General features: G+C 40.3%; 1 protein-coding gene across 3 annotated transcripts in view; it reads right to left on the bottom strand.

The window, feature by feature from the left end:
* Positions 1–534: 534 nt before the first annotated feature.
* The window catches only part of NDFIP2 (Nedd4 family interacting protein 2), a 51820-nt gene continuing 38101 nt past the window's right edge, over positions 535–14253 (bottom strand). For all 3 annotated transcript variants that reach the window (XM_033147867.1, XM_033147869.1, XM_033147868.1), the window contains 5 exons: positions 11295–11382; positions 7835–7959; positions 5408–5474; positions 3789–3894; positions 535–1226 (listed from right to left, as the gene is read on the bottom strand). In XM_033147867.1, the coding sequence (XP_033003758.1) occupies positions 3791–3894; positions 5408–5474; positions 7835–7959; positions 11295–11382 (384 nt within the window). In that variant the 3' untranslated portion in view covers positions 535–1226; positions 3789–3790. The remainder of the gene's footprint in view (positions 1227–3788; positions 3895–5407; positions 5475–7834; positions 7960–11294; positions 11383–14253) is intronic.

Below are 14253 nucleotides of genomic sequence, written 5' to 3'. Positions count from 1 at the left end.
ATTCCCCCCCCCTGCAGGACTGGGACTCAAAATCCATCAGATTTGTGCCCTTAAGGAAACATCATTGTTCTGATGCACGTCTTAATTTTTGGCTCTGTGCAGATAGTTGCCAAAAGCTTTCTTGCAGGGCTTGACGCTCATAGTTACACAGCCCCAAAGACCCGTATGCACATCAAACTGCTAAGACATTTGAGATGAAGTGATATTGCTAATATTTTGCCATTGTTTGCAATCCGGACACTTCTTTTTGAAGTTTAAGGGCTGGTGGGAATTTTGGGAGGCGCAGCCACTGATCCAACAGGCTCAATCCCATGTTGCTCTGCTAAGGCAGAAATGGAGAGGCCACATAGGGAGAGAGAGCAATCCCATTACTTCCTGATCTGATAACTGAGGCTACTGCCCCCATCTCTCTTCGGTTTCCTAGATCACTAGAACAGCATGGGATGGTGTCACACTTTCCTGTAATATACTGGTAATTATCAGATCAAATATTGAGACTTTATGAACTACAGCACATGCAGTTTTTTTTAATACTTTGTATGCTTACTTTAAGAATCTGTTCAAATTGGGCTTAAAATGGCAGTGATTAAGGCTACTGCTTTTAGGGCCCATATCTATGTGGGGGGGGGGGGGTGGACCCAAATTCACACCAGTGTAAGAGAGGTGCACTAGGGAAACCTTGGTTAGCCCTCAACAGCTTTTCAATGTGTGTTTACAGAAGTACATATCATGTGATAGAGCAGTTTTTATGTGCATAATTGGATGAATGCAATTTACATACTAACAGAGTCTGAGTGGCTTACTGTGAGTCATTCGGTACAAATTACTTGTACTTAATGAAATTCTGTTAAGTAGATAGTACATAATACTGTGAAAACAAGTTACCACTTTAAATCTTCCAGATACAAAACACAAATTAGTCAAGTCTGGCTGTATTCAACTGCTTAGCAGACCATATGCATGGAATTTATTCTTTTTAAAGTTCTTGTTAAATTAGCACATATGCATATGTGCAAGACAAAAGGCAATGCTTAATATAAATATTTAGTGGAATGAACAGAAATGGCACTTAAGCACAGACCACCCTGTCATTCCCTAAGCGGCAAAAAGATCCTGCTTCAGATTTATCTCCTGTCTAGTAGTCGTCTTTCCCTATTCGCTTGGAAGGTTACAGATTGGCTGGAAGTTCACATTGGTATGAGAAAGGAATGTCTGGTCGATGCAGTCTGGGAATAAAAGAAAAGAGCTGTATTTTAGTTAACTAAAAAAATCAGTGGGATAATCAAACAACATGTTTAACAATACTGCATTCTGAAATTTATATGTGTATAGTCCCTTGGGGATATTTCAGTACACGGGAGAATTTTTCACCATTACAAGAAGAACTCCGGTGGAGGCAAATTAGTTTCTGGGCTTAGTTCAAGGTGCTTTAATCTTTAAAACCCCATATGCTTCCCCCTACGATATCTGAGTGAGCATTTCCCCCCTACATTCATCCCCAGGTCTTAAGAAGAAAGCAAGGCTTTTCCTGCAGGTGTAACCACCATCAGAAATGTGACTGGCCACCACCTTGGGGTTGTGGCCAACGACTGTGGAATTCCCTTCCTTCAGAAAAAACCCAAGACTCATTTAGTTGCCCTTTCTAAAGCCCATGGAAACCTCTCTGTTTAGAAACATCTTAGGTTTGTAAACCCTTGGGAGACACAGTTCACAGACTGCTACCTATTCCATGTCAAGAACTGTCAGACATTCAGCTGCTTTTATTGAGAATTTATGCTATGATGTTGTTTTCACCTATGCTTTAAGGGCTCCAGTCAGTTACACATTTTGAAAACAAGCACACAGCTCATTTACATTATTCTGAAGCCATATTAAATTGGTTGGTCGACATTCTTATCTGCATCCCCTGAATTATATTCAGAGAGTGATACAAAGAGTAATTAATACTAGATTATAGTATAGTAGATTATAACAGATAAATACTGAATATTGATAACTATTTAAGTGTGAAGATTGTCTTTGCCTTAAACACAGCCTTACCACACTATATTGGGGGTCCCTTTCCTCATTTTATCACTTCTATGCATCTGCGCATAATAATAAGATAGCTTTTGTGGTCAGTTTAGGGGCATGATACTCTGGGGATGTTAAACTCTGGAAAATGTCATTTATATATAAATTAAACAGTGTGGGAGCTAGGATGCAACCTTGCTTAACTCCCATTGTGGCTGGTACGGATCCTGTGAGCTGCCCATTTGTAGAGCAACACACTTTCAGCACTGTGTTTTTAAATAGACATTTAATCAAGAGCAACAATATTTTATCTATACATGGAAGAGTTCAGCTTATCCCACAGTCTTGCATGAGAGATTGAATCAAATGCAGCTTTCAGATCAATGAAATCTGCACATAGCACACCACCTGGTTTCTTAACATATTTATCTATAAAATGGGCTAGTACAAAGCAATGGTCTATAGTGGATCTGCTTCGTCTAAATCCTGCTTGCTCTTTGGCAAAAATAGCTTCATCGGCTATCCAATCAACTAGCTTACTGTAAAGACGCTTTGAATATAATTTGCTAATTACAGGTAGTAAACTAACTGGTCTATAACTTGCTGGTTCGGATGCAAGGCCCTTTTTGAATATAGGGATGACTACTGTTGTGGCCCAAACTTCAGGAAATAACCCAGATGAATCAATAAATCAGACTATTATGCATTTAAACTACTCTGTCCTTTCCTTTCCCCCTCCCCACCCCATGAAACAGCCTTCCGGAAAGTGAACATTGTGCATGCCACCCCTCTCTTCTTTCAAATCCCTCCTTACAACCCACCTTTTCCACATGGCTTTTTGTTTATCCTCTTAATCCTCATCCAAACTTCAAGTGTTTGTAACAGCATTTGCCCACATTCTTCCCTCTTCTGTTGCCCCCCCCCAACTCTCCCTTTTAGATTTTAAGCTCCTTGGGAAACAGGAACCTATCTACATTGCTGGCATAATTCTGTAAGGCACCACTGCACACTGACCGGTTGCAGTTTAAACATCCTCTTCTTTGTCAAGGGAGATGAGTATGTTTGGAGTCAGTATTGTGATATGAATATTATATTAGGGCCGCAAGTGTTGCAAAGGGAAAGCCTCTAATTCAAATCGCACTTGGGCAATGAACTCGCGAGCTACTTTTATGCACCTTGCTATTTTCTCAGCCCGCATGACACACACTCCAAAACTGAAATATGGTCTAGCTTGCATTTTGTCAGCAGGCCTTGCAAAAGCCTTATGCCAAGCGATCTGAAAAATGAAAAGGGTATGCAAATTCATGGGCAACATTCAATGGGGCCATATTCCATCAGTTAAGGCCTGATATATCTCTTTTCTATAGAATGTGGGTTGAAGTTTAAATGCTCTTTGACTTTGAAGACATACTAGTTAAGCCAGCCAAATGTTTAAAAAGGTGTTATGGGAGTTGATTTATCCTCACTACGTATAGAAGAGCAGACATTTATGTAGAGGCCTACAACATTTAACAAAGTTGGGGAAATCAGATATTAACAGGTCGCTTTCTGTCAGAGGAATGCATGGGATTTGCTGTTGTGTTTTTAAAAAAAAAGAAGGGGGGGGACTAAACCCTGACATTGCAGAAATAGGCTTGAAAAACAAAGGCAACTATCAAGCAATAGAAGGCAATATTTGTGCATGCATACCCAAGTGTGCAAAACTGAGAAAGCAATTTGGCTAAAGGCATTTTCTGTGCCAAGTACTTACCTACGAAAGGAGCGACGGTGCTTACCTCTAGTACAAGAAGAAAAATCTTGTTCTATGAGCAGCTGCCATACTTTCAGACATGTTTCTGACTTTCAGGTAATTAACAAAACCTCGGAAAAATAGGAGGAGCCCTGAAAGCAGAGGTGCAATGTGAAACGTTGATTAAAAGATGCATTCTCATACGAATCGAAAAAGAAGCAAGCTTTCAACAATTTGCCATTTTACACGTACAGTACGTATGCCAGGGAACTTTATAGAATCGCATCAACATACCTTGGCGAGTGCAAGGAAAGAATGCTTTCCTAAGCAGGCTTTCTAAGTAGGAAGTCGGGGACTGTGCAGAGAAGCTAAAAATATACGGCAAGTAGGACGAAAGCCTAACTTTCCTACGCAATCAATCACAGTATCTCCAAAAGGAACCTATATTAAGATTTTGGTGATAAATTACTGAATCAATCAACGGCCTTAATTTTAATTAGACCTGTGTTTACTTCCAAGGTATGTATGGGATATATGGGCATTTATTTGCATCAGTGGTGCATCTACACATTGTCGCTGTTTACATTTACATTATATTTTATTGTTTATGGGCCGTTTCAAGAAAGCTGGCACAGAATTTTAAAATAAAGTGGTAGGAAGAAGCTATAAATAGTTAAGGTGATAGTTACACCACAAGGCAAGATCACCAACTGACCCAAGCCAGTGAGCCAAGCTTCGGACATACAATGGACGCTCAAATACATTTAAAAGCCTTCTTTTCCCCAGCAACCTTCCCTGCAGCTGCCCCAGAAGCCTGAAGCTCAGCAGACAGCTTTTCAAAAGAAAATTGAGGGAACAGAAGCACTGTGTTCAGCAGCATAAAGCCCTTCCCCTTGCCTGAGTGAATAATGATTAATGCACAGTGCATTTCTAAGGCAAAAAGGATACCTCCATGGATTGAATACAAAGTGACAGGCACACTCGCATTCAAAACCATTCATATAGTCCAAGAAAATAATTATAAAAACTAGGTATCTTAAAAGGAAAGCTTATACGTAAACTTTGACCTTATATACTTGAATAGTCTTAGTTCAGTTATGATGCTGTGTTTTAAACATAATGAGATCAATTCAGAAATTCAGAAAGCTTTATCTTATTAAGATTTAGAAAATGTAAAAAAAATTATTCAGAAAAATCTACCCTCTGTCTCTAACAGACTTCTATTTTTCTGATTTTTAAAAAGGAGTGGCGGTAAAACAAAGAATATCAATGAAACCCACAGAGGACGAGAAATATAGACCAGATTGTCAAACAGAACGTTGAGGATAGGAATCACGACGACCCTTTGCATTAGCACGTTTGGGATTTTGCTTTTAAAAGTTAAGTTAGATATTTAATTGTTCAAACTTTATTTATTGAGGACTGGTGCCACATTTAGGTATGAACCGCCTCTTGTGAAAATTGTTTTGTCTGTGAAGAGGCAATAAGGAAATTCTATCTAACGTGCTTGATCTGTGATAAGTTCTACCGCCGCTACAGTAAGCCCTTGATTTCAATGAGCATACATGTGCAAATTTACTGCCAATCTTTCTTAAACCCAGTTAGGATTGACTACTCAGTTATCAAGTTATTTGGAAATTCAAAAAGTTTTTGACTGGGACTTACCAAGTACAAGAAATATCCACCAAAGCCAGTATTGTCCATTGAAATAACCAGTAAAGTAATCGGAGAACTGGAAGGGGAGAAAAGCCCCCAAACATGTTAGCTACATTTCAAATCATGCTTGTAACATATGAGGATTACTGAAAATACATAAGACATTACAGAACATACACAACAAATTTTAAAAAAATCGCAATTGGTGCATTTGGGAAGACAAATATACTCTGTGCGGCTGTAGAATAAAAGAGGAGTGATTTCTTTTACTTTCTTGCAAGCAAAGAAGTCTCAACCAACCTGTGAAAAAATGGTTTATTAAGCATTGCTCATTAGAATCAGACATTCACCATAATAATGGCTGCGTTCGTAAATCCGTCTTCCCCCCTCCCCTGTCTGCCATCTCAAACACATTACAGGAGCCTGCTGCTTCGATATTAACACCAAAAGTCACATTAGTTTAATCTTATCAGATGGGGATGTTTGGCTGACCCACAAAAGGAGAGCTTTTGACCTTCTGTACACCCCCTACTGATAATCGCTGCCAAGAATACCAGTTCCATAAAGACCCCTGATTCATTAAACTCTTTCATTTTCAAACTAGATTCTCCTGCATTCAGTTCCCAGCAGTGAGCTGAACGCAGCTAAATGACCTTGAAGGGCCAATTCAATCGTTCCTGTTAGCGAGCACCGTAGACAGTTTTGTCTTCTCTGTGATGTGGGAATCTGAACAGGCAGCTGGAGGGTAGGGTGCGATGGTTTTGGAGACAGGTATCTGGCCTTCAGCAGACTGCATGCTTCACTGATAAAATGGGTTGAATCAAATGTCTCCAAGAACTCAGCACAGTTACAGCCTGAAACTCAAAGTAACACAGAACGTCCACTGCAACTTTTAGAGGGTGGTAAGAAACAATTTAGTCAAGCAGGGGCTATTCAATCACTTTCTTCTCTGTTGCTACAATTGCCCCCAACTTGCCAATCAACTCTAGGTTGTTTCGTGTCAGTAAATAATTGGCTAATTGGCTAATGCAGTATGTTAAGTCAAACATTTAAAGAAACAAGGCAGGGCCAAATGCTCTTACAAATGATTACATAGCAGAAAAATAAGGCCAGTTTGCACATAATCATTTAAACTGGCTAATGGAGCATTTCCATTATTAAAGCTTGTTAGTGTATTTATGGCATTTGCAAAAAGAAACACAGTAAAAGCAAAAAATACTTCCAACAAGGTCTAACAATACGCATTCACGAAATGCAGAAAAGCTTCCCACACTATTTACAACACATTCACTACACTTTAGTAAGAGATGGCTACGTTATTATAGCTTGGCCAACTATAAATGTCTCATAGGGCCATGAACAACCTGTTCCTGCCAACTGCAACCAAGCAGTACACTTGCCTCTGTTTTTGTGTGGTCCCACCTATTTATATCACCTAGATTTGGCATCATGATGCAACTGCTGTGCAGCAGAGGACACACACTGGAAAGGGCTTAAGCCTGCTGTAAGTCCAAGATTTCCCCAGGCTGTGGGCAAAAAAGTGGGAGCTACAGGAAACCCAAACAGGCCAGCAAGGACGGTTTGTAAAAGCTGTAGGCAGAACAGGTCAAGTATCTGACATCTATTAAAATTCCCATGCCTGAGCAATTTTAAGGGGGGTCTCTGCTGCTGTGTTAACTGCAACAGACTGCCTTTGCTTCACCCCTCCCACTGCTTTCTTTTGGATGTGACCTGCTTGTCTCACCTTTGCACCCTCTCAAAAATGTGTCAGGAGCAGGGAATCTGTGGCATCCTTAAGTAGCTGCTGGTGCCCATGTGCCCTGGGTGTGCCCAGACCCTCACACCTGACCTAGGCCCAAATTTTAACATTAATAGCACTTAGAAAAACTTTTAATGGTTTGGGGCAAAAAGGTACCATATTGTATCATTTATTGGCAGCTTCTGTACCCTGTTCCACAACATCTTACATACAATCAATTAAAAGAGGACACTTCCAGACTTCAGGCCAAAAAATCCAAAATGCATGGCCCAAAATGAAAAAGGGATCTGAAGGGAAGAGGGGGAAAGCTAACTCAGGCACCAATTCTTAAATGTGAATAGTATGTCTTATAATAATGACTAGCTAAAATGGAATACACAAACTACCAAGTTGCTTGATAGACATGTTGTTCCTCTGTAGAAATATCAACATCATAGTTCAATAAAATTAAAGCATTAAAAGATAACCAGTTAAACAAAACAACTATAAAGGCAAAAGTTCCCACGCCATAAAAAAACCACATAACTCAAAATTTGTTGCATTAAACTACAACAAATTCTTGGTCCTTTAAGTAGATTCTTGATCAAAGTGGAAATAATTATCTGCCAATATTCATTTTAAACAAAAAAAAGTAATTTTAAAATTCATTTTAAAATCTGTAATTGAAAGAGACTTACTCGAACAATGAGAATCCATTTGATCAGAGACAGCCCAAATCCACAGATGGCACCATATCTTCCTGCTATGGTGTTCGTTATGCAGAACGATAAGCAAAATCCAATCCAGTTGAAAATGAATGCCACTAAAATGAAACGAACGTCTCGTTAAAACTTAATTGCATTTCTGTTTAGCTGAATTCATATATGTGTGTGCCTGTATGAAAATTGACTTTATCAAGATACTTATTTAAGACTGTTTAAAAGGTAAAATCAAACAATAAAAAAGAAACCGCTAAGAATGGAGAAGCAATGGTGTAGCTTGTAATACTTAGGGTGAACTGGGATGAACCAAACCAAAGTTCTAAGGCGTCACAGACACTCCTGATAAAATGTCCAGAGTGAGCAACTCTGAGGATCTCCCAATAAATAGCAAAAAAACTTGAGTCAAAAAATGTATTATGGACCTATGGACTTCCTCACTTCTAACATAACCAAGTTTCCCCATGAAAGATGGCTTTAAAAAAAGCACTCGTTGTTTTCGCATCCCGGGAGGTCATCCAGAGATTTGGAGCAAGGTGTCACTAACACGCAGATAACATCCAGGTGTACTTTCGCTTTTCATTCAAGACAGGTGAAACTGTAGGGATGCTAAACTGATGCCTGGATCTAGTAAGTGATTCATGAGGGCCAGAAACCTGAAATCCAGTCCAGACAAGATGGGGGTGGTGTTAGGAGGTGGTTTATCTGCTCTAGAAGTTCAACCTGTTCTTGATGGGATTGCATTCTCCTTGTCTTTGGAGCCCTGAGTAGCTTCCACAACACAAAGCAGCTTTCACCAGCTTTGGCTATGCAGCAGCTCTAGCCCCTTCTGGACACAGAGACCCTGGCGATAATTTGTCCATGGTCTATTAACATTCCCGTTGATTATAGTGTACTGTACTGCCTTTAAAAACTCTCAGAAAATGTAGTTGGCAATCTAGCCATTACATTTTGAACTAACTGGGTCTGGTTGAACAAAACATTACACCAGCTTTAAAATGGTGTATCAGTATTGACCTTTAACATGTATTAAGATCTGCCTTAGAGACCCTCCTCCAGGATGTTAGGAAGATAACAATTAGCAATTGGACCTTCTCTATAGCATCATCCTGGCTTTAGAATTCTCTTCCCAAAGATTTTCCAGATACCAAGTTTATCTTTTCAGCATAGGGGGGAAACACTTAACAGGCTTTTTAGGTCACCAATTTCAACTCTATTTTTAGCTGGCTGCTGGCTGCTCCATCTGTGTTTTTCATTGAAGATATTTTACCCTTTCAATGTTTTTAAGGATTTTACATTGCACCCCTCTCTGGAAATTTCTCTGTTAAAAGTGAGGGGCTTCAACTGCTGAGGATGAACACAACCCACTATCCGAAGATTAACAGATTTAATGGTCCTTTTCTTTCTAGAGGTCCAGAAATTGCAGGGAGGGTTTGTGTTCCCCACCCCATTGCTCAATACTGCTACACTGGAAAAGCAGCCTCCACAGTGGTGTGCTAAATATTTAAAGGAGCATCACGTCTTATGCCTTGCGCTAACGAAGTGCACAAACTCACATTGCCATTTACAAGTGGCAAGTTCCATCATGTGGAGCTCTTATTTTTATTAGAGTACTCAGCTTTTCGAGAAGCTACTCCAGTTTCCCAGAAACATTAATCAGTGCTGCCAAAATGTAATTTTACTCTTCCACCAGTTCCTTGTTTACATCTAGATTGCGCAACTTGAAACCCATTGAACTGAACATAGCCTAAAGGCCATATATGGTGACTACCCAGAGCTTGATAAATCTCCTGATTTTGCTGCCTGTGAAAATTAGGGGCGGCAAAACCATTTGGTATTATCATACGTGGGCTCATCTGCTGTGCTTGGGCAGTGCTGACCTGGCTGACATGAATTGAAAGAAGCCCCTGCCCCATTATCCTAATGCAGAGCTTTCCAAACTTTTCATGTTGGTGACACACTTTTTAGGCATGCATCTTTTCACGACACAGTAATTCAGTGTTACTAGCAAACCAGAGGCTTTCCAGCCACTGGAGGAGCGCTGGGAGCGTTCGTGCAACACACCTACGGACTGCAGCTGACAAACTGACGTGTCGCGACACACAGTTTGGAAAGCTCTGCTCTAATGTGCTTTTTTACTTTGCCAACAGCACCCAAAGATATGCTTGTATAACATATCTGTAGTATTCAATTTAAAAAAAACCACAGAATCTCTATGCTAAAGACCTGAGTTATTGCAGGTAATTTCAAGTATCGACATGAATAGTTGCAAAACATTAAACACTTGTTGCATGTAAGTCATGCAATGATAGCAGCTGCAATACAGAGAATTGTCACAGGATGGCAGTCACGTATCATGATCCACAGCAAGGGCAGAAACTAAGTTAACTTCAAAAGTACGTTCAGTGTGTGTGACACACTATGAAACTACTGGACTCGAATTACAATGCTTCAATTACTGTAAATTCAGAACCGGGTGCTTTTAGCATAGCACTGGTCTACTGGGGAGGAGGAAAGGATCTGGGTGAGAAAGATTATTCATCCTACTCCACATAGCAAGAACCCAGCATATGTTATTGATCGTCAGTAAAAACTCTGATATTTCAGAGTACAGATAATCAACCTACACTATGCCTCCACATATCCAGCCTCGGAGGTCAAGTGCAAATATATAACTGGCCACTCATGGTGTTAAATTTGCTCAAACCGTATGTCAATGGCAACTCTTAATAACACAGATCTCTCTCAGGATTCTAACATGCTTTGCAATTTGACGTATACGCCTAAAATCGTAAAACGTGAAGATCAAGGCTGGTTGTGGCTCCTTGTGGCGCACAGGGATCTAGGTCAAACTGCAAATTGCCACTGCCTAACTTGTGGAACAGCCCTCAGAAGAGAGCTAAATTATGAACAAGACTTTAATATATTTATCTATTCTCCATTAGTAAATGCTGCATCTTGTGTGGCTGGGAAGAGAGGATTATTAGAATCATAGAACTGTAGAGCTGGAAGGGACCACAAGGGTCATCTAGTCCAAACCCCTGCAACGCAAGAATCTTTTTGCCTAACATAAGGCTCGAACCCACAATCCTGAGATTAAGAGTCTCATGCTCTACCAACTGAGTGGCATCAAGAATCCTGCTGCATTTACCTTATACCATGGAGGAGGAACCTCTGGCTCAGGGTCTGAGTGTGTCCCCAGGACTCAACCTGGGCCCTGTGCTCCCCCCTCCCTCTACATCCTCCTCTGTCGATTTTACCTGGCTGGAATGTGTCCTTGAACTGTGATGAAACCTTTTGCATGTCTGAATGGAGGATGGCCACACCCACCACTGGTATGCAGCTGTCAGAAAGTTGTTTGCAATGAGAAGTGGCCCTTGGGCTGAAGGGTGTTCCCCACCCATGCCTCAAACAACTGCTGCAAAGATGTGTTACTTACTGAAAAAAGCCAACATGAAGATGCCATCATTGCCCACGCGAAGCTGGTCTGCGTCACTGAAATCATCCCTTGGGGGATACTCTTCTTCCTTTAAGATCATGATGGTGGTGATTAATAAACACACGTTGCATGGAATTAAATTAATACTTTTCAAACTGCTAATTTAAGTGGGAGTAGGTATCTATGTAAAAAAAAACAAGGTGACTTATATATGTACACTTCAGTTGCTTAGATTGCTTGTTCATAATGTTATTTTTATTTATTAAGTGTGCATGGCCACACATCAATAAAATTGTGACTTACAAAATAAAAAATGAAATATTTAAAAACATAATATTCAATAATTAGAAAAGTAATAACTAAGAAATCCCTAGTCCAGTATCATTTATTTTAATATTGTACTGAAGCCAAGCTAAACCTATTTACTGAAAAGTGTTTCTAAATTGCTTCATATTCTAAGATTTCTAAGGACAAACAGAAAAACGGTATCATTAAAAACAAATCTTGTAATGGCAGGGTCGAATCTTATGGGTCTGGGAAAACTTGGGACAAGAAGTTATGTCGTTGTCAGATGTTCAAAGCAACCAATAGAGGACATTTCAGGTGCAGTGGAGGGATGCAGGATGCAGAACACAGGAGCAAGAGCAGAAAATTATGATTTTCCGGTTACTGCTTGAATGGGAAACCTGCAGCCTTCCGATGTTGCTGGACTATGAATTCCACCATCCCTGGCCAAACCACGCTGGCATGGTTTGATGACAGTTGGAGTTCAGCAGCCTCTTTTGTAGGGTGGGGTGTGAGTACAGGACTTTACAGAGGCAAGCAGTCCTTTAGGTAAATAATTTACAGAAGCCCTGTCCAACTGGAACAAGTCCTTGAAAATGACCTGGCAGCTAATTGGCAGCCAGCGTAGTTCTCTCTGTAATATGTCTGCAGCCATGTACTCAACTCAACAACCTGGCTGCGGTGCGGTGTTCTGCACTGGCTACAGCTTGTGGAGCTGTCTCTTGAAAGGCACATTAAGGTAGTCCAATTTGAGATTACCAACACACACACACACACATCAGGCGGCAACGCTATCCTTGCTGAGAAAAAGGCACAATTGGTGAACCAAATTAAGCCAGTAATAGGCATGCTTTGCCATCAATGTTATCCAGACCTCCCTCGGCAAAGATGGACGACAGAGCACACACACACCCCCAAATGACACATCTGGTCTGTCAGAAGAGTGCGGTTCCATACAGACCTGGGAACCGCTCACCAACCAAGTCTCCCTCTTACCAAAGTATAGGCCAGGCTTCCTCAACCTCGGCCCTCCAGATGTTTTGTGACTACAATTCCCATCAACCCTGACCACTGCTCCTGCTAGTTAGGGATCATGGGAGTTGTAGATTCTCACAATCCTCAGCACTTCCTCTCTTTCCCAAGCTAATGGGTTAGGCCCACATTCCTTCCTGGTTGTTCCTTCATCTCCCTCAAGAGTCAACCAAAACAAGCAGCAAAGGGTGGTGGCCTCACTGAACCACATAATTTTATAAAAAAGTTGCGCTCTAAAATTACTTAGTCGCTGAAGTCAGAGAGCCCCTTCACATTGTTGGGTTGCAGTATAACATGCATGACCAAGACACCGGTTAAAAATGCACACACGGGAGGGAGCAGTGACTGGCTGCTCCCCCAAAATGTACTTTTATGGGGAACACTAAAATGTCAACGGGCCACCAGTTTATATATGAATATTTAACACAACACCCTAATGTCTGAAACACCTGTGTGCTTTCTGGTTAACTCAACAGAAAATTCAGGTGTGTGTCTTTCTTCCCTAAGGCTTGCTACAATAATTAAGATTTTAGATTCTGTTGAGTTTGTGTGTTTCAACGAGGAGCCATAGTTACTGAGGGACTGCAGAAAGGTCTAAGTTGGTTCCCCGACTTCTGTACTGAAAAGGAAGTCAGTTTCGAGAAGATTATTTCCGCTGTAGAGACAGATACAATGAAGCTCCACCAAAGCCAAATGTTTAACCTGCTCCCTATGCTTACTGAACCTTGGCCTTCAAGTCTTAACTTCTGACTTCCGCTCCTCAGTAAATAAAGTAGGTGGTCAGAAGGTATCCAGTTGGTATGTCAGGGTTCGATCAAAACACACAAAAGTTTGAACTACAGCTAAGACACTTCAGCAACTTCCAAGGATTCTTGTCATTGTTTTCCTGTTGTCTTAGTGGCACTTTGGGAAGTTTGGAGATTATTTTTGTTAAGGGAACTTTGTCATGAAAGAAGCTGGAGAACCCCTAATTCTACAGCATTCCTGGATTTTATTTTGAAGATGCATGTAGAGCATTATTGAGCATTATTTAAAATGCTGCAGCAGCCCCTGTATAAGTATAGACAGACCTATCAAAATATTTTCTGATTTCTACCCTCAACTATTCACATATATTTTAGTAGTTAGGGACTCTCTCTAAATTCCCACTAAATAATATGAACTTAAATCTCATTGATTTTAGCTACGCAATTGAAATATTCAACATGTGTTCATGTGATTGTGCAATGTAAGACAATAGTTCATCCGCAAGTGTGTAATGAATATTCTAAATCAAAAGCTTTGCTGCTATCAGACAGCAGAGGGTGCTAACATCCTAAAAAATACAACTTCAGTTGAGGTACCATAATTTTGGTGCTCATGCCATTGCAATGTTAAGTGGCAGTATGGTGTCCCTACATTAAAGGGATATTTATTTATGATCTTCCTCTTTTTTTACTTGCTAGTATGTACTATGTAATAGTGAAAATTATACCTATTTTGACTATATGGAGAAACATTATAACAAACATATATTTGTTTCGCATTCTGCCTGGTAACGTTTGGTGGTTGCAGCATGAACAAGTATTTGACAGAAATTAGGACAAACACATCTTCGTTGGTATTTTAGAAATACCAAACAATCATCATTTGGAAACATAAA

The sequence above is a fragment of the Lacerta agilis genome, chromosome 4, assembly GCF_009819535.1.
Source record: "Lacerta agilis isolate rLacAgi1 chromosome 4, rLacAgi1.pri, whole genome shotgun sequence".
Classification (NCBI taxonomy): Eukaryota; Metazoa; Chordata; class Lepidosauria; order Squamata; family Lacertidae; genus Lacerta; species Lacerta agilis.
This window is presented reverse-complemented; position numbering and strand designations above follow the sequence as displayed.